The sequence below is a fragment of the Chiloscyllium punctatum genome, chromosome 2 (assembly GCF_047496795.1).
Source record: "Chiloscyllium punctatum isolate Juve2018m chromosome 2, sChiPun1.3, whole genome shotgun sequence".
In the NCBI taxonomy this organism is placed as follows: Eukaryota; Metazoa; Chordata; class Chondrichthyes; order Orectolobiformes; family Hemiscylliidae; genus Chiloscyllium; species Chiloscyllium punctatum.
The window spans coordinates 92,861,652-92,883,522 of record NC_092740.1 but is presented as its reverse complement, the minus strand read 5'-3'; the positions used below and the strand labels follow the sequence as shown (position 1 = coordinate 92,883,522).

Sequence of the window (21,871 nt, the reverse complement as noted above, 5' to 3'; positions counted from 1 at the left end):
TGAATAAAAGTTGACAATACAAGAAATACTCAGGCAGTAATGCAAAAAATGTAGAAATAACAACCAACATTTCAGGTCAACAGAACTTTATTGCTTAACTTACTCCACACTATTCACTCCTCATTCGCAGTTACAGGATGAATCAATGTGCCTTTGATTTGTTTGAGTTTGGTCAATCAGATATTTGATTGTTCATTAAAGTGTTAGGGAACTGGAGCTGGAGTTGGATGAACTTCGGATCATTCGGGAGGCAGAGGGGGTCATAGATCGGAGCTATAGGGAAGTAGTAACTCCAAAGATGGCAGATAGATGGGTGACAGTGAGGGGGACTGGGAGGAAGCAGCCAGTGCAGGGACCCCCTGTGGTCGTTCCCCTCAAGAACAAGTATACCGTTTTGGATACTTGTGGGGGGGACGACTTACCAGGGGTAAGTAACGGGGCTCAGGCCTCTGGCACGGAGCCTGTCCCCGCTACTCAGAAGGGAAGGGTGGAGAAGAGCAGAGCAATAATAATTGGGGACTCGATAGTTCGGGGCACAGATAGGCGGTTTTGTGGGAACGAGAGAGACTCACGTTTGGTATGTTGCCTCCCAGGTGCAAGGGTACGTGATGTCTCTGATCGTGTTTTCCGGGTCCTTAAGGGGGAGGGAGAGCAGCCTGAAGTCGTGGTCCATATTGGCACCAATGACATAGGTAGGAGGAGTGCTGAGGATGTTAGACAGGCTTTTAGGGAGCTAGGTTGGAAACTCAGAGTTAGAACGAACAGAGTTGTTGTCTCTGGTTTGTTACCCGTGCCACGTGATAGAGAGTCGAGGAATAGGGAGAGAGAAGAGTTAAATGCGTGGCTACAGGGATGGTGCATGAGGGAGGGATTTCGGTACTTGGATAACTGGGGTTCTTTCTGGGGAAGGTGGGACCTCTATAAACAGGGTGGTCTGCACCTGAACCTGAGGGGCACCAGTATCCTTGGGGGGAGGTTTGCTAGTGCTCTTGGGGGGGGGTTTAAACTAACTCTGCAGGGGCATGGGAACCCAGACTGTAGCTTTAGGGTGCAGGACCTGGAGTGTAGGGAGGTTAGGAATATGGCATCAATCTTAAAGGAGGGTGCCTGTAAACAGAAGAGTGGCTTGAAGTGTGTATACTTTAATGCCAGAAGTATACGAAATAAGGTAGGTGAACTCGCAGCGTGGGTTGGTACCTGGGACATCGATGTTGTGGCTATTACGGAGACGTGGCTAGATCAGGGACAGGATTGGCTGTTGCAGGTTCCAGGGTTTAAATGTTTTAGTAGGGTCAGAGGTGGGGGCAAAAGAGGGGGGGGTGTGGCTTTGCTTGTCAAAGATAGTATTACAGCGGTGGAAAGGAAGATGGACGAAGATTTGCCATCTGAGGTAGTTTGGGTTGAGGTTAGGAATAGGAGAGGTGAGGTCACCCTGTTAGGAGTCTTTTACAGGCCTCCTAATAGTCCTAGAATCGTTGAAGAAAGGATTGCGAAGATGATTCAGGAGAAGAGTGACAGTAATAGGGTGATTGTTATGGGAGACTTTAACTTTCCTGATATTGATTGGGAAAGCTATAGCTCAAGTTCGTTAGATGGGTCAGTGTTTGTGCAATGTGTGCAGGAGAGTTTCCTGACACAATATGTAGATAAGCCAACAAGAGGTGAGGCCATACTGGATTTGGTTCTGGGTAACGAACCAGGCCAGGTATTAGAACTAGAGGTAGGTGAGCACTTTGGGGACAGTGACCACAATTCGGTGATTTTTACTCTAGTGATGGAGAGGGATAAGTGTGTACTACAGGGCAAGAGTTATAGCTGGGGGCAGGGAAATTATGATGCGTTGAGGCATGACTTAGGATGTGTGGATTGGAAAATTAGATTCCAAGGCAAGAGCGTAATTGATATGTGGAACTTGTTCAAGGAGCAACTATTGAGTGTCCTTGATAAGTATGTACCTATCAGGCAGGGAGGAAAGGGTCGTGTGAGGGAGCCGTGGTTTAATAAGGAGTTGGAATCCCTTGTTAAATGGAAGAGGGCGGCCTTTGTAAAGATGAGGCGTGAAGGTTCAATAGGGGCGATTGAGAGTTATAAGGTAGCCCGGAAGGACCTGAAGAGAGAGCTAAGAGCAGCAAGGAGGGGACATGAAAGGTCCTTAGTTGGTAGGATTAGGGAAAACCCTAAGGCTTTCTATAGGTATGTTAGGAATAAAAGAATGACTAGGGAAGGAATAGGTCCAATCAAGGATAGTAATGGGAAGCTGCGTGTGGAGGCTGAAGAGATTGGGGAGGCGCTGAATGAATACTTTTCGTCAGTATTCACTCAGGGACAGGACATTGTTGTCGATATGAATACTGAGGCACGAATAAGTAGAATGGATGGCTTTGAGATATGTAGAGAAGAGGTGTTGGAAATTCTGGAAAGGGTGAAAATAGATAAGTCCCCTGGGCCTGATGGCATTTATCCTAGGATTCTCTGGGAAGCAAGGGAGGAGATTGCAGAGCCATTGGCCTTGATTTTTGTGTCCTCTTTGTCGACAGGAGTAGTGCCAGAGGACTGGAGGCTAGCAAACGTGGTTCCCTTGTTCAAGAAGGGGAGTAGGGATAATCCTAGTAACTATAGGCCAGTGAGTCTCACTTCTGTTGTGGGCAAAGTCTTAGAGAGAATTGTAAGGGATAGGATTTATGCACATCTGGATAAGAATGATGTGATCAAGGATAGTCAGCATGGTTTTGTGAAGGGCAGGTCGTGCCGCACAAACCTTATTGAATTCTTTGAGAAGGTGACTAAGGAGGTAGATGAGGGGAAAGCGGTAGATGTGGTATATATGGATTTTAGTAAGGCGTTTGATAAGGTCCCCCATGGTAGGCTACTGCAGAAAATACAGAGATATGGCATAGAGGGTGAGTTGGAGGTTTGGATTAGGAATTGGCTCTCTGGAAGAAGACAGAGGGTAGTATTTGATGGCAAAGGTTCATCTTGGAGTGCCGTCACTAGCGGTGTTCCGCAAGGATCTGTTTTGGGACCATTGCTGTTTGTCATTTTTATAAATGACCTGGAGGAAGGGTTAGAAGGTTGGGTGAGCAAGTTTGCGGATGATACGAAAGTCGGAGGAGTTGTAGACAGTGAGGAAGGATATGGCAGGTTACAGCGGGATATAGAGAAGCTGCAGAGCTGGGCAGAAAGGTGGCAAATGGAGTTCAATGTAGCTAAGTGTGAAGTGATTCACTTTGGTAAGAGTAATAAAAAGATGGATTACTGGGCTAATGGTAGACTACTTGGTAGTGTGGAAGAGCAGAGGGATCTTGGTGTCCATGTACACAGATCTCTGAAAGTTGCCACCCAGGTAAATAGTGCAGTGAAGAAGGCATATGGCGTACTGGCTTTTATTGGTAGAGGAATTGAGTTCCGGAGTCCTGAGGTCATGCTGCAGTTGTATAAGACTCTGGTGCGGCCGCATCTGGAATATTGTGTGCAGTTTTGGTCGCCATACTATAGGAAGGATGTGGAGGCACTGGAACGGGTGCAGAGGAAGTTTACCAGGATGTTGCCTGGTATGGTAGGAAAATCCTATGAGGAAAGGCTGAGGCACTTGGGGTTGTTTTCATTGGAGAAAAGAAGGTTTAGGGGTGATTTGATAGAGGTGTACAAGATGATTAGGGGGTTAGATAGGGTTGACAGTGAGAACCTTTTTCCACGTATGGAGTCAGCTATTACAAGGGGGCATAGCTTTAAATTAAGGGGGGGTAGATATAGGACTGATGTTAGGGGTAGGTTCTTCACTCAGCGAGTCGTAAGTTCATGGAATGCCCTGCCAGTAGCAGTAGTGGACTCTCCCTCTTTATGGGTATTTAAGCGGGCATTGGATAGGTATATGGAGGATAGTGGGTTAGTGTAGGTTAGGTGGGCTTTGATCGGCGCAACATCGAGGGCTGAAGGGCCTGTACTGCGCTGTATTCTTCTATGTTCTGTGTTCTATGTAATTATTTCTTAATGAAACCAATTGCTCATTTTATTTAGATCCTTCAAGTGTACCATACTGATGTTTAACAGTTTTGATTTTTAGAGTTTAAAGATATCATACAATAAATGCAGTCATATTCCATGATTTAGATGGATATACATTTAACACAAATCAAAATAGCATCAACCACATGTGAGTTTCACGATAGCTTTATATCAATATGGTCATCTTGGCCGCAGTTTTGAACTGTGTCCCCTTGACACTGTATTGGAAAAAGCATCCCATCATGCAAGGCACCAACTATTTCAGAATGTATAATATGCTGAAAGGGTTAGGAATTGGACCTTGTTATTCCATGCCTGAGATGTCTAAAAACAAATAAGGCTATTTAGGTGCTAATTCTTCATACGTTTTAGCATAGTACCTTTAGCTGTGATTTTCCTCTAATTTTCAACTATGTCACATGAGCCATTAATACTTTAATGCCTTTGTTTCTTTGACTGTTCCTTCCTGAACAATTCTGACCTTTATTTTGCCCAAAATACTGCTCTGTTCTCAAGCCTTGGCATTCCTCTTGCTGTTTTTGAATTTATCCTTTCCCTGAATTCTTCTACTGCCTTCTCCATTCCTTGCCACTTCCTTAGTTTACATGAAATACGTACCCTAGTTATTTGATTCATCAAGTCACTGATTCCGGCCCAATTTACGTGGAGCCCATCCTGCCTAAACAGCTCTCTCTTTTCTTAACAAAACACTTGCTGACTCCACCAGTCCTTCAGAGACACATTAATCTTCTAACTTATGGCAGCTGGTTCATTACTGAAGAAAAAAATCAAGATTTTGTTTTTCAGGAGCTGCCTTTTAATTTGCACCCAGACTCCTCAAAATCTTTCTACAGAATATCATTCCTAATTCTACCTATCTTGTTGGATCTTACTTGGAGAATGATAACTAGATCCTCCCCCCGCACTGTAAGTTCATCTCCAGCTTTGGGACATGTCTTTAAACCAAGCACTGGACAAGCACACAACCTTCTAAGTTGCTGGTCAAGTTGCAGGAAGCAGTATTTATTCACTTGACAGTACTGTATCTTATCACTATCACATTCCCATTTCACATCCCACACTTGAATCACCGCCTGCACCATTGGTCAATTTGCTCACGCATCCTGCAATCCTGCAAGTTACCAGTTCTTCAGCTGGAGAAACGAATACAGATCTGAGATCAACAACAGGAAGGAACTGGTGTCAAAAAATATATCAGTCAAGATCATTTAATGCAAACATCACAAGGTGTTAGAGGCAGGAATCAGACAGCCTTAAAATCCTTGCAAAAAAAAAAACCATAAACATATGACCCTGGCCTTGGAGAACAGCAGAGAGTCATGAAAAGTCCTGTAAATATCCAAGAAATACACACTCCAGTAAAGAGAAGGGAGAGTGCAATAGGCCATCAACCTCGGAAACAAAGTAGAACAAGACCAGGGAAAGCTGTTATAACTGCCTTAGAAACTAACCCTGTAGTGTTTGAGACTTGATGAGAGATTTGCAGTAATGAGTTAAGGGCATGAGTCTAAGAGATCATGATGTAATGATGAAGTTAGGTCATGTGATTGGGGGAGAGAGAGAGAGAGAGAGAATGCTCTAAGCTCATGTAGAACTCTAACTGTATAAATACTTTGTCTGTAAATTATAAGGTTCCTGTTGAAATGAACATAGACTGCAGCAGTCACTTAATAGACAATCAGGCTCCTCACACCTCATTAGGAAGGTGAAATATCGGTCACTTTCTGGAAAATTAACCTGGACTGTGCAGTGCTCTGAAATCTGTAAACGATCCCAAATGCTAAAATGTTATGTCCATAAAACCCAACCCTAAGACTCTGTAGAAGGATGGCAAAAACAAATGTGAGAGCCAGAGATTCATAGTTTAATTTTGCCACCTCCAGCATACAGTTTAAATAAACAGCCCAAAATGGAATACAAAAGTCATGCTGATTTTAGCATCACAGGAATTTTAATCACTCTTGTCACAAAAAAATTAAGGAGTCAACTTCCTATATTGTCTCGATGAGTAACTGGTCATTCTCTGTGAAATGAGCGACAATGTTAGTTGGATGAAAAGCATCGGCGTCATCTGACAAGAATTTGACACCAAGTATATGATTAAGGTTTTTTTTACATTTTTAGCGCTAAGTTTATTTGAGAAAGGAGAACTCAACCTGAGGAAGTCTTAAGATTTTATTGATACAGTATTAGAAGTGCACTATTGATGATCTTCTTGTCTTCTGCAAAATAAGTGTTCAGAACATAGGACCATAGGAACAGAAATAGACCATGCAGCCTCTCCAGCCTGTTCCGCCATTCAATGAGATAATGGCCCATTTGGTTGCCTAACTCCACATAGCTGCCTCCACTTATTTCTAACTTGGGCAACTTTGCAACTATACATTAACAAGCAAACTTCTTCATTAGCAACACCTCAAAACACAGTAGGATGTGTGTGCATAAATTTTCTGATTTGGAGATTCCAGTGTTGGACTGGGGTGTACAAAGTTAAAAATCACACAACACCATGTTGTAGTCCAACAGGTTTATTTGGAAGCATTAGCTTTCAAAGCGCTGCTACTTCATCAGGTGGTTGTGGAGTATAAGATCGTAAGGTGCAGAATTTATAACAAAACTTTACAGTGTGATGTAACTGAAATTATATATTGAAACAGACCTGGATTGTTTGCGAAGTCTCTCATCCTTTAGAATGACCATGTTGGTTTCAGTTCTTTCATATGTAAATCCCAGAATTTTTTTAAAGTTACGTTCTCGAGTGAACATTAACAATAGATGCCATGTCAGCCCAGATAATGCATTGAAGGTGTGAGGTGCCCTGTGTGAGGCTGTCTGTGCCCCAGTGTTCAGGCTAATTCAATTTCTAAACAAGGGATTTACAGAATCTTACATGGATTCATGCAGTTTTTGAGCAAAATAAGATGTACAAATTCACCCCACAAACCTACATATGTGTGTGTGTCTGTGTGCATGAGGGTGTGTGTATGCAGGGGATGGTGGGGTGGGGTTTGAGTGTCTATGAGAGAGTTTGTGTATGTGTCCATGTTTAAGTGTGAGTGAAAGGAGTAGAAGGTCTGCGTGAGTATATGGGTCTGTCGGAGTGTGTGTGTGTGTGGTGCAGTGGGGTCACCTGCAGTGTGACATGAACCCAAGGTCCCGGTTAAGGCCATCTCCATGGCTACCGAACTTGGCTATCAGCCACTGCTCGGCCACTTTTTGTTGTTGCCTGTCCCAAAGTCCGCCTTGGAGGATAGTCACCTGAGGGTCCGAGGTCGAAGGTCCCAGACCGCTGAGGCATTCTCTGACTGGGAGGGAACACTCCTGGCTGGTGATTGTTGTGCGGTGTCCATTCATCTCTTGCCGTAGCCTCTGCTCAATTTTGCCAATGTACCATGCCTCAGAGTATCCTTGTCTGCAGTGTATGAAATAGACAACGTCAGCTGAGTCACATGAGTACCTGCTACATACCTGATGGGAGGTGCCCCCACGTGTAATGGTGGTATCCATGTCGACATTGACAAGTCTTGCAACATCTAATGTGACAAGGTTGTCCTGAAAGCCGGGCAGTTTGCTGCGAACAATGATCTGTTTGAGGTTTGGTGGTTGTTTAAAGGTGACAAGTGTGAGGAAGATCTTGGCATGGTGCTCATCCTCATTAATAATGTGAAGAACATGGTATAGTTTTTTGGCTCCTGGGAAGTACTGGACAACGAAGGGTACCCTGTCGGTTGCAGTTCGTGTCTGTCTCCTGAGGAGCTCAATACAGTTTTTCACTGTGGTTGATAAGTTGAGCATCATACCCCGTTCTTACGAGGGCATCCTTGAGTACTTCCAAATGCCCGTCACATTCCTCCTCATTTGAACAGATCCTGTGTACAAACACACACACTCACACAGACCCTCTCTCATACACAAGCTCTCTCTCATACGCTCACACATACACTCCCACACACCTACACCCTCTCACAGACTTCTACCCCTTTATATTCACACTCACACACATACACATACTCTTTCACAGGCACTCATACACCCCCCCCCCAACCCACCCCCCTACCACACACACACACACACACACACACACACACCCGCATGCACACACATATAAGTTTATGGAATGAATTTGTACTTGCAGAATTACATTTTGTTTTGCTCAAAAACTGCAGAAATCCATGCAAGATTCTGTACATCCCTTGTTTAGAAATAGAATCAGTCTGAACACTGGGGCACAGACAGCCTCACACAGGGCACCTCACACCTTCGATGCATATCTGGGCACCTATTGTTAAAGTTCACTTGAGAATGTAACTTTAAAAAGGTTTTGGGATTTACATATGAAAGAACTGAAACCAACATGGTCATTCTAAAGGATGAGAGACTTAACAAACAATCCAGGTCTTTTCAATATATAATTTCAGTTACATCACACTGTAAACTTTCGCCATGAATTCTGTGTCTTATGATCTTATTCAACCACCTGATGAAAGAGCAGTGCTCTGAAAATTAGTGCTTCCAAATAAACCTGTTGGACTATAAACTGGTGTTGTGTGATTTTTAACTTCATAATCTTTCTATATTTGTGGATGAGGCGAATTTTTGCACCAGTGCTAATTTATTTTAAGTCAAAAGTTGATCTTTCACAAACAAAGAAACACAACAGATAGCAGAAGTAGGCCATTTAGCCCTTCAAGCCTGCTTCACCAGTGAATAAGGTCACGCTCCAGATAGTAGGCTATACTTTTTTCTCTATCTGTCTGTCTGGATGTTCTCATAACATAAAGTTTTTGTAAGAGAAGATGTCTTGTTTGCTGCTACTGAAAAGTTCCAGTGCATCCAGGCAACAGTGTGAGAAGGGACATGGCCAAAGTAAACAAATGTCCAGAGTCCACAATGGCCCATACCTTCAAACCAGAAGATCATCGGTGCTGAAGTATATACTGGAGTTGCAATGGCAAGACCATGAGAAAGTTCCAACACAGTGCACTCTACAGGGATTGCCCAGGAACTCTGAATTAGTGCAGGAGAATTTGAATAGTTCTGACTCACTTACCTTAATACTTAACCAGATAACTTTAGAGGAATTAAACTTGCTCTAAACCTTGGCTAACTATTAAACTGGCCTCATAATACACCACTAACATCCAGATTACTTCTACCAACCTCAAACAGGAATCCAAAAACCTCAATACAAACTCTCCCACACCAACCCAACCGCCAACCTCCCTCCACCCAAGTGCATGACATTCCTCCAACTGGAAATTCCTTATCCTAAGCCCTCACCCATTTACTTGCCACCCTACCCTGCACCATCTGCCATCCTACCTCCACACTCACTTGCCACCCTATCCATCTGGCACTGATACTGCTTTCCAACTTGGCAGATAATCCTCTCACCCACCTACCACCCCAAAACCTCACCATCTGCCATCATCCTCCCTTCCCCTCACCCACTTACTACTTTATTCTCTCTATCAACATATCACCACTCCCCACCCATCTGGCACCTACCCCAATCCATTTGGCACCAAGGCCTCTTATCTGCCTGTCACAATAACCTCCAAGTGCAGAGCCACTGACTGTTCTCCAGCCCGACACCTGTACCCCTCACCCACTTGTCACTCTACTCCCCCATGCACATACAACTAAACTCTCACCAACCTATCACCCTCCCCACTCCACCGACATGGTACTCTATCTCTCACATGCCTGACAGTCTGCACAGCACCTGCCTGACTCCATTAACTCACGTACCATACAAATTTATCCTCTTTCAGTAGTTGTCAGAGTGTTTATAGCACCTTGAAACCCTAGATCATGACAACTACTGCCGTGAAAAAGGCCATGAGCAGCTGCTGCATGAATTGCAGTATTGCTTCACTTATGAAGGCTTATACCTCAGAAATTTGACCAGAAATCCTCTGTAAAGATAAGTGGGCAACGACCAGCTCAGATCAGAGGGACCTATGGAGTGTTTGTGTTCGTGTTTTGAGTATATAAGTTTGTGTATAAAGAACAACATTTTTTGTACGGAGCAAAAAATTGACCTGCGTCTATATAGAATCCATCACAAATGGCATTGCGTTTAGTTTGGCATTTGATTTTTAGGCAAGCCTATCAGTAACATGGAAAAAAGACGGATGAATAAAGTTGTGGTTCAGATTAGCCATGGTCCAATTCATTGATTGACCAAGCTCTAGAGGTTAAATGGCCTGTACAGGTTATTATTATTCCCTGTAGTGAAGTGTGTGGTCTCCCAGCAACAGCTGTCCTTGACCCATGGCAAATGTCAGGGCCCATCTATTGGAATTACATTAGGCAAGAAGCCAGGACTTAACTCTCTGCTGCAGTATGTGCTGGCATTCTGATGTGTTGTACCAGTTCAGTGGTCCATACTAAAGTTTGCAATTGATTTGATGCTGTAAATAAGTCATTCCAAAGCATCTGGCTTCTATCCATAAGGTTCTATATTATCTAAGGTTCCTTTATTAGATGTCTCAATACTAGTTCACTGCAAGTATTTTGATAATGTTTAAGTGAAGAAAGGTAGCAAACGTTCTTAACAGTTGGTTCTGGTAGATGACTTTAAATTTAAATTGAGTCATAATTGTGTTTAAGATCTTATTTTAATTACCCCACTTGACAGAATCCAGCTGGAGGGGACAGTTAAAATAACTAATGTCTATTACCTACCAATTCCATTTCCTTACTGCCACGTCCCCATATTCACTTGCTCTTTTTAGCAGGCAAGTGAGACACCAGAATAAAGGGTGAGAATTCTGCTTAAAATATGCAGCTTGACTGCACAGATGTGGTCAGGGTATAATCAGCAACCAAAAGCCCAAGGCAGGGAAGTAGAGCCTGTGAGAAGCGGAATCCTGGTGGAGAAGGCCCTGAGGCAACTTTAAAATTTAATTCTCAGATTTTCTTGAAGGCCACAAGGATCACAGAAGGGAGCTTGGGGCATCCCTGGAATAGAACTACCCACTTCCCTGCACAATCACAGCACACTTTCCCAGAGCTCCGATCCCTCTGAGCCCAAACTTTTCAGAACTACCCCTCTATCGCAGCCTTCTCTTGAATGTAGTCCCGCATTCTCCCAGACAACTGCTGCAGAGTGTCTCACAGCTCCCACTCTGTGGTCTCCAGCTGTTTGTTTGTGGCATCAGGCTATATTATCGGGTGCCAGGCAGGGTCTGGGTTCAGGTGGCAGATTGGTACAGAGGGCAGGGCAGTGGCTGAGTGGTTGTGGTGTTCAAGGTGGTGTGTCAATGAGAGGATTGTGTGCCAGATAAGGTAGAAGATTGCAGCATTTTATTTAAAATTAACCTCTTCCATTAAGATCAATGAAGCGTCCACATGCTCTACTCTTTCTCCATTTGTAACCATCGCAACTTAATTTTTGTCTGTGACCTATGGTGTTTTCATTAGGCCTCTATAAAACAAGACAAGTGACAGAATTAAATTCTACCCTTGGGAATGAGCAAAGGGGAGGGAAGTTTGCTGCTGTAAGACTGGGAGGAAAGACATGTGCATGTCACTTACTCCCATGTCCCCGATGAAGTCAAGTGAGGGGTAATTCAAGAACTTCAGAGGGAAACGGAGAGCCTCAAGTGAGCAGTTAATGGCCCAGCAAGTTTGTCAGATTCCCAATAGGATCAGTGGGGGAAAGAGAACTCTCCTGATCTGCCAGCCTGTGTGGGTCACTGAGGACCCCGGCAGAAAGGTCTGTCTTCTCTGTAAGATCCTCTCCTCACCGCAACAACAGCCACCTCCCAATTTCTGAGGCTGGATTTAATCATTCTGACAAGCCTGATAACCCTACTTTAATCCTAGGGCCTTTCCATTTTGCCTGCTAGGACGTGCTACAGTATCAGCAGAGACCATCGCTTTCGGTGATGCTGGTGATTGAAGAGCTGCCAATCCTCCTGAGTTTGGAATGATGATATGGAGATTGTCCATTTAAAGGAGCAGAAGCATCGGCAGCAATGGACATTCAATTCCATCAGAGCTTTTGAAAATAACTACAGTCAGGTTGTCTCCCTCTTTCCAAGCAGTGGACAAGGTCACTCTCACAGGCAATAAATTCAAAAGAGGGGTACATTCTTAATTTATTTCCTTTTCAACTATGTGTTTGTTTATAACCATTCCAACTAATCTCAACTTATTGCTACTGATCTAGTAATTTATTTGCTTTAGCAGAAGTAATTTAAGCAACCTAATGGTTTCTTAGGACTCTGTATCTAACAACACAGGACTCTGTAACCAACAACAGTGAGCTCTGTACCTCATAACATAGTGATCTGTACCCACGCTGTAGGGGTGTAAACCTTTTAACAATATCCAAAAACATAGGGCTCTGCATCCAATATCATTTAGCCCTAAATTCCAAATATAGGTGTCTTAACCTCTTAATGTGGGACTGGTGTCCTATACCAACAACTTTACTAAATTTTCATAATTACCCCCAGTTATATTTTAAGATCAGAGCAGTGTTAATGTTCCATTTATTCTTCATTGCCATCATTTTTGAGTACTAACATTGATTATTAAATCATTAATGTGGCACTAAAAATAAAAGGCAATTGCAGCAGCAAGTTATTAAATATTCTGCAATCAATAAGGACAAAGCACTGGTGGCATTCACAAATGACAGACAGGGCAGGGAATCTGTACAAGATACTCAAAGATCTCTGAATACTTTAGGCACATGTTTTCCTTCTTAAACCATTGATAATCCTTAATTTATTCTTACTTCTTCTACTCTTGTGCTTTATTTAACAGACCTTTAACCATCACCTGAAGGGAAAAATTCACACACAATGCTTTTAGGAAAAATGACAGTACCACAGTCTGGGATCTTCATGTATGATAGGGTTATCCTCCAGTCATTCTCCCCTCGACATGTCAGGTTCTGAACGTCTAGAGTGGCCAGGTTATTTTCCTGCCACAACTGGATCCATGCAATACCACAAGAGCAGAGGAATGGGTTTTCTGTTAAGATCCTGGAGGAAAGAAAATATTTTACACACACTTTAGTATCACCCAGCATTAAAGTATTATGTATATGTTTAGATTTTATTTAGATAGTTTACAAGGTCTTTATGTAAGACCAGTCAAACAATTTAGATCATATTACTAAATCAGACATATTTGGAGAAACTCAGCAGGTCTGGTAACATCAGTGGAGAGAAAGCAGAATTAAGGTTTTCAGTCCAGTGACACTTTGAAATGTTAACACTACTTTCTCTCCACAAATGTTGTCAGACCTATTAAGTTTGTTCAACAATTTCTGTATCCGATTCATATTCTCAGCATCTGCTGATGTTTGTGTTATTATAAATCAGGTTGAGATTGCTAAGTCAGGGCTAAGGTAATGAATGGTAGGTGTACTACTCCATTTAATTTACCTAAATTACTATGTTTAGAAAAAAGTTTAAAATAGGAATGAAGGGTAACTGTAATAAAGTGATCACTTTCTTCTCATTGAGTTAGTTTCCCTCCGGATGTGAAAGAAACAAGAAAGTTAAAAATGAGCAAAACTAGATGTACTTTGAAAGAAGAGAATACTGAGGTGCAACAATTAAGCTGGAAAGGCCAAATTATGCTGGCAGGAGCAGTACACAGGCCCTATTCATCTCCAGTCTAAACTGCATGGTTGATGCTAATTTTTTGGCAGACAAGTGGAAGCAGAGTTTTGGTTGGTAAGAGGCTTCTCCAACAGTTAATCAAAGGAACGGTTACCAAAGCTCAACTAAAGAGAGGGTACCAGGAGGCTGTGATTTTGGGGAACAGGGAGTGGACAAAGGACGCCTAAGGATTCTTGGTGGGTCCTCAAGGGTTAGTCCTGCGCAGACTTGGGATGAAATTCAAGAAGGACTCTGTTGATGTATAATAGAAGAAAGACATTGCTATCTTACCCAGAGCAGTTTCTTTACTGCTTAAAAGCACCAGTTTGAGATTTTAACATGTGGGAAGTCAATGGACCTGATACAGGTATGTCACTGCTGCCTGTATCTGATTTTTACAAATCAAGCAAGGTGAAAATTTCAGCTGTAGGTGCTAAAGTTTGCAATACTAGTACTCAACCTCTGGGGTCATTCTTCAATCAAGATTCCTATTCTCAACTACATCTTCACTGTGAGCTTACATCTTCATTCCTGCAAAAATTCTTCCAAGCCAGGTAACAACTACATTTGAATCAACTACACGTTGATTTATTTCAGTACCTATTTTGTTACTGTTGCATGTGAGGAACATACTCAAAAGAAATACTCTATTGATTAGTTGTGAAATTGCATAAGCAGAAATTCAAATATCTGTTTCATTAGGTTATGACCAGGTGTTACTAAGGATTCCAACTAGTCAAAAGCCATTCTAAAACCCACAATGGATGCAAAGTTAAATTCAGCTCTGGAACCTTTCACAGCCCAGAACAAAAGCTGCTATTGGAATATCAGATAGGATAAGTAACAGCAAAAAAATGCTTTAATGCATTTAATAAGGAAAAAACACAATAAATGCTATAATCTAATGCTAGTAATGGACTCAACTATGGCTGCTTAGCTGATCAGAAGCAGTTCAAATGCTAATCTCTGCTTGATACGGAAACTAAGACGATAAATGCTAAAGCCCACGAGGAATATATACATTCTCAGACATCATGAAGTGAACAGTATCTACAATGTAATCAGAATAGAGGTAAAGTTCATAAGGATGGAGTAAAATCTCCAGGGTGAGAATAAGCAAAATGAGATAATACTTGAATTATTGTTATAAATTACTTCAAATGCATTTGTTCTCTTGAATTAGTATGGTTTTTGATTCTATGCATGCATAATTTTGTAAAATGTTATGTATAGCTTAATGTTCATTGGAATTCTGTTAATGTTACATCATACATTGAGATGTAACTGTGATCGATGCAATAAAACGATTGAAAGTGCATTTAATCAAATGTGTTTCTGTTTATTTTCACATTTATAACACAGTGTTGTACTATCAAATTAAAAAGCCTACTTTTGAAACTGTACAGCTGCATAAAATGAATATCCTCATCTAGACGTAACTAATTCCATTAAATAAATGCTTTCTCATCACAAAATAATTTCTCAGAAGTAATAAATCATTCCAAAACTGGCTATTTTAAATATATATTGCGGCATGCTTAAAATTAACAATCACAGTAACATACAAGCCAAATTAACCAATTAGAAAACAATGGTATAGAACTTGTAAGAAATTTAAGAATATATTACCGAATCAAAAATCAACAGTGACCAATTTGCTTCAATATTCTCTGGGGAAATGGTCAAATTATATTTCCATTAAGAAAGGAAACTTGGATTAATGAGGTGTTGGTTCTATTTATAATATCCATAACATTATTTACCACTTACTCTCAAGGGTAATTTTGCTTTCTGTTCTAATCTGACCAGAGAGTTATGGGTCTCCAAAGCTGGCATTTCTGATTAAAGTACAGAAAGCTGCTACAGAGTAGAACAAATAAAAAGTTTGGTTATAAAGCTTATAAGTAATAAAAAATCAGAAATTAAATTACTGCACAAGTAATTTGCATGGTAAACAGAGGCATTATCAAACCAATACTTATTAGTTCATATAATTATCTGTCTGCTGCTCAGATTGAAGCATTAACCTCTTCAGAACAGATCAATAGTCTTATTAAATATTGGACAGAAGTAATTTCAAATGAATGTGTTAAACTTCCTCAAGGCAGCATCTCAATTTTTAGGTTATTGCCACTAAATTGGTAAATATACTTTTATTTCAATTTAGTAAATAATTCCATGTTGTCAATGTGTTAATATTTTGGTGCATTTGAAACCTTTACGTTAATTGTATTATAAATGTTTTTGAAAGGCCACTTACAAATGTGTCAGTTCCAAATATCGAAAAGGCTTCCAGGACAAGCTTGAAAATCTATTATTGGCAAGGTTGCTGAAATAGAAATAGAAGTAAGTTGTTAGAGTTAGTTCTAACATTTAGGGATGCTGAACTTATGTTAGCAAACTAATACTTGACATGGTCACATGATATTTTGTCAACTATTTAAAGTAGCATCAATATGTTTTATTTCAAGAGTTCACATAACATAGAATGATAGAATCATAAAATTCACAGCTGAAAAGGCGGCCATTCATCCCAATGTGTCTGCATTAGCCAACAAGGAGCTATCCAGCCTTACCACTCTTTACAACACTCAGCTAGAAATGTGGAAGGCAAATGTTATGTTTGCCTTTATTGCAAGAGGATTCAATTACAGAAGCAGGACTGTCTTACAGCAGCTGCCCTCGGTATTGATAACACCATACGTGGAGTATTCCGAAATGTTTTGATCTCCTTATCTGAGGAAGGACATTCTGGCTTTGAAGAATTGCAATGAAGGTTCACCAGACTGATTCTTGGATTGGCAGGGCTCCACAGAGGGCTGTATCCCATCACCAAGTCACTCTTTATTTACATGTGCATAGTCCCTGTGTTTGATGAATGAATGTTGTGTATGTCCAGCCACTTTAAGTGGGTGTCCACACAATGAATAAAAACATTGAGCCCATAAAAGGACCTGCATTGTTGACATGAACCAAGTTCAGGATTTACCCAGCCATTCGCACAAATGTGAGGGAGTCATTTTTGGTCATTTTTGTCCTTGCTGGCAGTCTGGGCACTGCCCCACCAGATGCAACTTCTCACAAACATCTTCATTTTGGAACCCCCTGGATAATCCTGCTGGAGTTCTGCCAGTATCTGGCAGTGACCTTTACTCGGGAAAATCACTCTTGCTCCTCCCAATATGCCACCCTGTACTGTGATCTGGCCTCTCTGGGCCCAAAAATGTTTCAGCTCTGGTTGTTTCCCTCATAACCACCAGTTGTTTCAGTTTTGCCAGGCCTGGATCTTTCTTTGGCTAAAGTCTGATATTGTTAGCTGTGGTTGGAAGTGTGTCCAGAAAATTTAACCCATTATGGACTCTCACAGTGGTGGTACCATTGGCACTGTATCTGCCAGTGGGAAGTACTCAATACATCTGAATTTGTAACTTTGTATCCCAGATGGTGTTCCAACTTGTAATTATACACATTTTGTATGAGAGCCCACCGCTGAATTCATCCTGAAGCTATGGGCAACACTGCCTTGTCTTTCAGTAAATCTAGCAGGTATTTGTGTTCTGTTATTATTTTAAATTTATGTCCCTAAATGTATTAGTGGACTTTCCAGGGTGTGCACTTTCCTGGATACCGGTGTAAGATTCCCTTACTCAATTTAGATCAAGTGGAACTCTTTTTCTGCCTTGAGTCTGCATACCGGCAGCAACTGCATTGGTTTGCTGGCCCAGATAATGAAGAAACAAAATGGTTTTTGGGATCTTGCTGCAGATTGACCTCGAGTTCCTCTGCTCAAGATTGTCCTGAGTGAAGCTATGCAATTGCCTTCATTCGTGGTGTTCCCCAAGTTCAATTGGACTGAAGAGGGTGGCCATTCCATTGGAATACTCTACAGCTCACATGCTGCACTTGCCACATTTTCCAATGATAAAGCCAGTGGTAGTGCTTCTTTTAAGTCCTGTTGGGCTTCAGCTAGTAGGCACTTTTGCTTGGTTACATCATTTATCCCACATACTAAATGGTTTCTCAGCATCTCTTTAAGGATGAAACCAAAATCTCATGCCTCTGACAGTCATCTTTACCTCATCAAAACTCCCAGTGCAGATTCCCCTGGTTCTCAAATTGCTGAGTAAAACCAATAGCATCTCAGAATTAGAGGAGGCTTGGGTTTATAATATTCCAAAACTAAATTCATCAACTCTTGAAAGGTTTTAGCATCTGGGGAAAGTTAGGCTACTAATAAGCAAAAGAAGCTGCAGGTCCACTCATTACTTTCCAACTGCCTCAATGTCATTTGCCCAAAAAAAATGCTTTCCACATACTGGGCCCAGTCTTCAATGGCAGGATTGGATGAGTCAAGCTTTCCAAATAACCCCATGAAGCCAGAAATGTTTATCCTCAACTCAAAGACAACTGTTGCAAGTGAATTTCTTAGCAGCATGCTATTCCCTGGTTCCCAGTGAAATAACTCCACAGAGGCTGGTATCCATCATCAAATCGTTCTTTATTTACACATTGAGCATCTTTGACACTGATCCAGCTCACTCAGAGCTATCTCTCAGAATGAACAGTGTATGTTACACTTCTGCTTTAATCTGTCAGCCAGGCCTCCCTGATTGGGCCAGATTAACAGCCCCAACCAGAGAACTCATATTCTTTGAGGTTCACCTGGCTGACCTCGTTACAATCACTACAAGGGGTGTTGCATATGTCAGTTCAATAGCCAAGAGACTGGGCCTCTAGATTGCCTGCTTTGCTCAATTCAGAAACAATGTTATTGAACTGGACTTGAGGGTCTTGTTGGACCAATGGACTAGACCAGGAGCAGCACCAAGGAACTCATAATTTCTGACCCTCCACCTGTGTAGAGGAGGTTGAAAGGAAGAGAAGGGTTCATTCTCCACAGAATTAGGTAGTCAAGATATCATCATGGGTGGTTTCTGTACCATCACTGACCACCAAGCAACAATGTGAATCTCATTTAACAAGGGGAACCTTACCAGACAGTGAAGGAATAGCAAGGAACAGACAGAACAAAAATATAGCACTGACACTTCATTTCACACTCAGCCATCTGCTCAAATGCCAACATTATCTTTGAGGATAAATTACATGCAGGGTTTCAATCTGATGAAATGCCTGACACAAACAGTCTACAGTCAGGACAAGGGCTAAGGATAGTGCAGTTTTCAGCTTCACAAAGAACAAGGTTCTCATGGATTCTGCTGCAGAGTGCTTAGACGAACAAATGAATGCAGCAGTCGACAGAACAATTCTGATGCATATGCAGTTTGTTGGGAAGTCTGTCAGAAAGCTTGCTGCCAATGTCAAGGACATGGAGGAGTTCAGTACCAAATTGTGACAGGATTTTGCACGGAACTTGGAGGCTATTGTTTCCAGGGCTCAAAATTGTGTTGCTAGAAAAGCGCAGCAGGTCAGGCAGCATCCAAGGAACAGGAGAATTGACGTTTCGGGCATAAGCCTTTCTCCAGCATCTGCAGTCCTCGCTTTTTCCCTTCTGGCTATTGTTTCCAGCATACAAGTAGTGACCAGATTCACTTGCAAAAAGTAGCTTTCAATAAAGCACAAGCAGAAGCCAACCAATAGCAATGTGCTGTAGTTGAAGATCCGAAGTACTATCACACAAGTTCTGCTTACTATCATGGAAACTGGGGACAATTAGGCATCACAAATGGGTGTTATAGTGCACTGAGTTTTGCAGGATGTGATCAAGCATGCTATTAAGATTGCTGATGTATCACACTGGAGAGATGCCTGTGGTTCCCTGGACCATAAATGTGCTGTCCTCATTCAGGAAGACTACTCCATGTTGCTTTACCAGTACCTTGCTTTTGGCCTGTCAGCCAGATAACCCAGACTGCTGAGAATCATGCCGAGATTCTACAGTTCAAACACAAGCCTTCTAGAAGCTACAGTTGTTCGAGGCTGTCCTTCAACTATCTGCAGTCTCCACATTAAAAGTCAGCAAACTTTCACCAGTCATGTTATAGCCACTGAAGTGGAATTTGCATAGCAACACCAGGATATGATGCATGGAAGTCAGATAGTCAGAATGCACACGGGTGATTAGTTGAGTTTCATGTGCAATATGGCATGATGTTCTTTATATATTTGGTTTGGAATGTTCCCAATGTTCTCATAGTGTCAGCTTTTATTTTTTCCCTTGAGAGCAAATGGACATTGCAATGGTCAGTGACACGAGGAAAAGTAGACATGGGTCAGTTGGTGGAAGGGAGATTGCAGTAGTGTTTACTGGTATCATACTCAGACGCATTGTTCACAGAGGCAACCTGGACAGTAAGGGGTCAGATTTCCTCCTCACTTTGTCTTTTTCCTCCTCCTATTGCAATTGCTTGCTGCTCAGCATGTCACTGGTGGTGAGGGCTGCCCCCTCAAGACAGCTTTCACAGCTTTCAGTAGACTACTGTAACACATGGCCTGAAAAGTTTATCACTTGATTACATACAATAAGCACCACACAGTATGATACTAGGCAGACTTGGTGAGAGTAAAATAGGAACCTCATGAGAAATTGACCTAAGGCTGATTGCTCCTAAAATTCTTGTAGTACCACTTAGTCTATTCCTATAACTTGCAAATAGTTGCAGAGATGCAATAAACTACATTTTGTTTATTCTACAAAACCCATTAGCTCCAAAAGTGGGTCTCTTCACACCACACACACTTAAAACAGCAGAACAGGCAACATGATGGTCAGCATGGGATTTGAAGATGTGAACAGAGAACAGGGGAAGTCACAAGCCCAGTCATTTAAAACAGGTAAGCATTCGGCAATTTAAAGAAGTGAGCATTCTAGTCTAATTCTGAAATTTTTGAGGTGACTCCATTTCAGTTGCAAAAGGCAGGAGGTCATCTCTTTCTGCAGCGAAAGCATCAGAATTCTCTATTAAAGTCACAAAAAGCAGGAAAATCCTGCAGAACAGCAGTAAAGTGCTGGAGAACTGTCATTATAGCAAAATAAAAATATTTAAGTAAAATAAGATAGGAAGCCATAACCCTAGAAACAGTATTGTTAGGAAAATTTAATTTCAAAGAAGGCCCAGAAAGAATACAACATTGGACACCCTGGAGAAAACAATTACTGAGATATAGAATGGCTTCTAAAATAGATGCTAAGTCAGAAGCTGAACAAGTAAATACACTTTTGGATACATTAAGAGTATAACAGATGATAACATTGTTCACCAAAGGGATAATAGATGCACAATACACATTTAAAGACATACGGGTATTTCTCCTGTAATGTCATAATTGTGTTCCAGTGATACCTCACTTAATAGAAGATCATTTAATAGAAATAAAGAGGCCTATGGGAAAAGTGGGGTTAGGGGCAGACCAGCAAAAAATATCACTCATGATCACTCAAAAATCACCCAAAAAGTATAGCACAGCCTGAATGAAGGCTGAAATCATATTAATAACAAAACAAAAGTAAATTTAACACAATACATTTTTTAAAAAATGTAAGAAAGCTGCTCTCTGTGCAGTCCCTCTCACAGAAAGTTGATGATATCGGCACATGCACAGGACAGCATGAAAACTGGAGTTCACATCATGCACGTACAGAACGGCACAGATACTTCAGCGCTGACATCGCGCATGCGCAGAGTGGCATGAAGACTGATGCCAACATTGCACATGCGTGGACACTGGCGCATGCGCAGAACGGCACAAGGATTTCAGCATGCACATTGGCACATGTGCAGAATGAGGCGCACAAACTAATCCCAGCTGGAATCACGTTATTGCCAACAGAGGTAAGCGTTCTCCAAGATACTGTTCCTTAATTCTTCAGCGACGATATAGCCAAATCCCAGAGCGACCTGTACTGAAAGCCTTTGTCAATTGCTTCAAGCTCAGAACTAACAAAATTGTTGAAAGGATAAGTTGAAACAGAAGAATACAGCAGCTAGAGGAATCTATAGAAATCCATAGATGACTTTATTAATGGTCTCTACAGATGTGGCGAGATGTAACAATAGTGAATTAATATCATAATTCATTAGACTGATTGCAATAGGCATTACTGACAAGTCTTTCTCAGATTTATTGCAGTCCAAAGAAGACCTGACTCGAGAGAAAACCATTTAGATGGTGAGGGAGCAGAGGTCCAGTAATAACACAGATCAGTTCAAAGGGGAGGAGCACAGGATGTCTTTGGAATTCATTCAATTCCTAAGATG

The 21,871-nt window shown here is 41.6% G+C and overlaps 1 protein-coding gene across 1 annotated transcript in view; it reads right to left on the bottom strand.

Annotated features, from left to right (window-relative positions):
- Positions 1–21,871, bottom strand: part of ntrk2a (neurotrophic tyrosine kinase, receptor, type 2a) — a 257,804-nt gene that overhangs the window by 207,806 nt on the left and 28,127 nt on the right. The window contains exons 4-5 of the mRNA XM_072585809.1: positions 15,913–15,981; positions 12,871–13,028 (exon numbers count right to left, since the gene is read on the bottom strand). Of these exons, the coding sequence (XP_072441910.1) occupies positions 12,871–13,028; positions 15,913–15,981 (227 nt within the window). The remainder of the gene's footprint in view (positions 1–12,870; positions 13,029–15,912; positions 15,982–21,871) is intronic.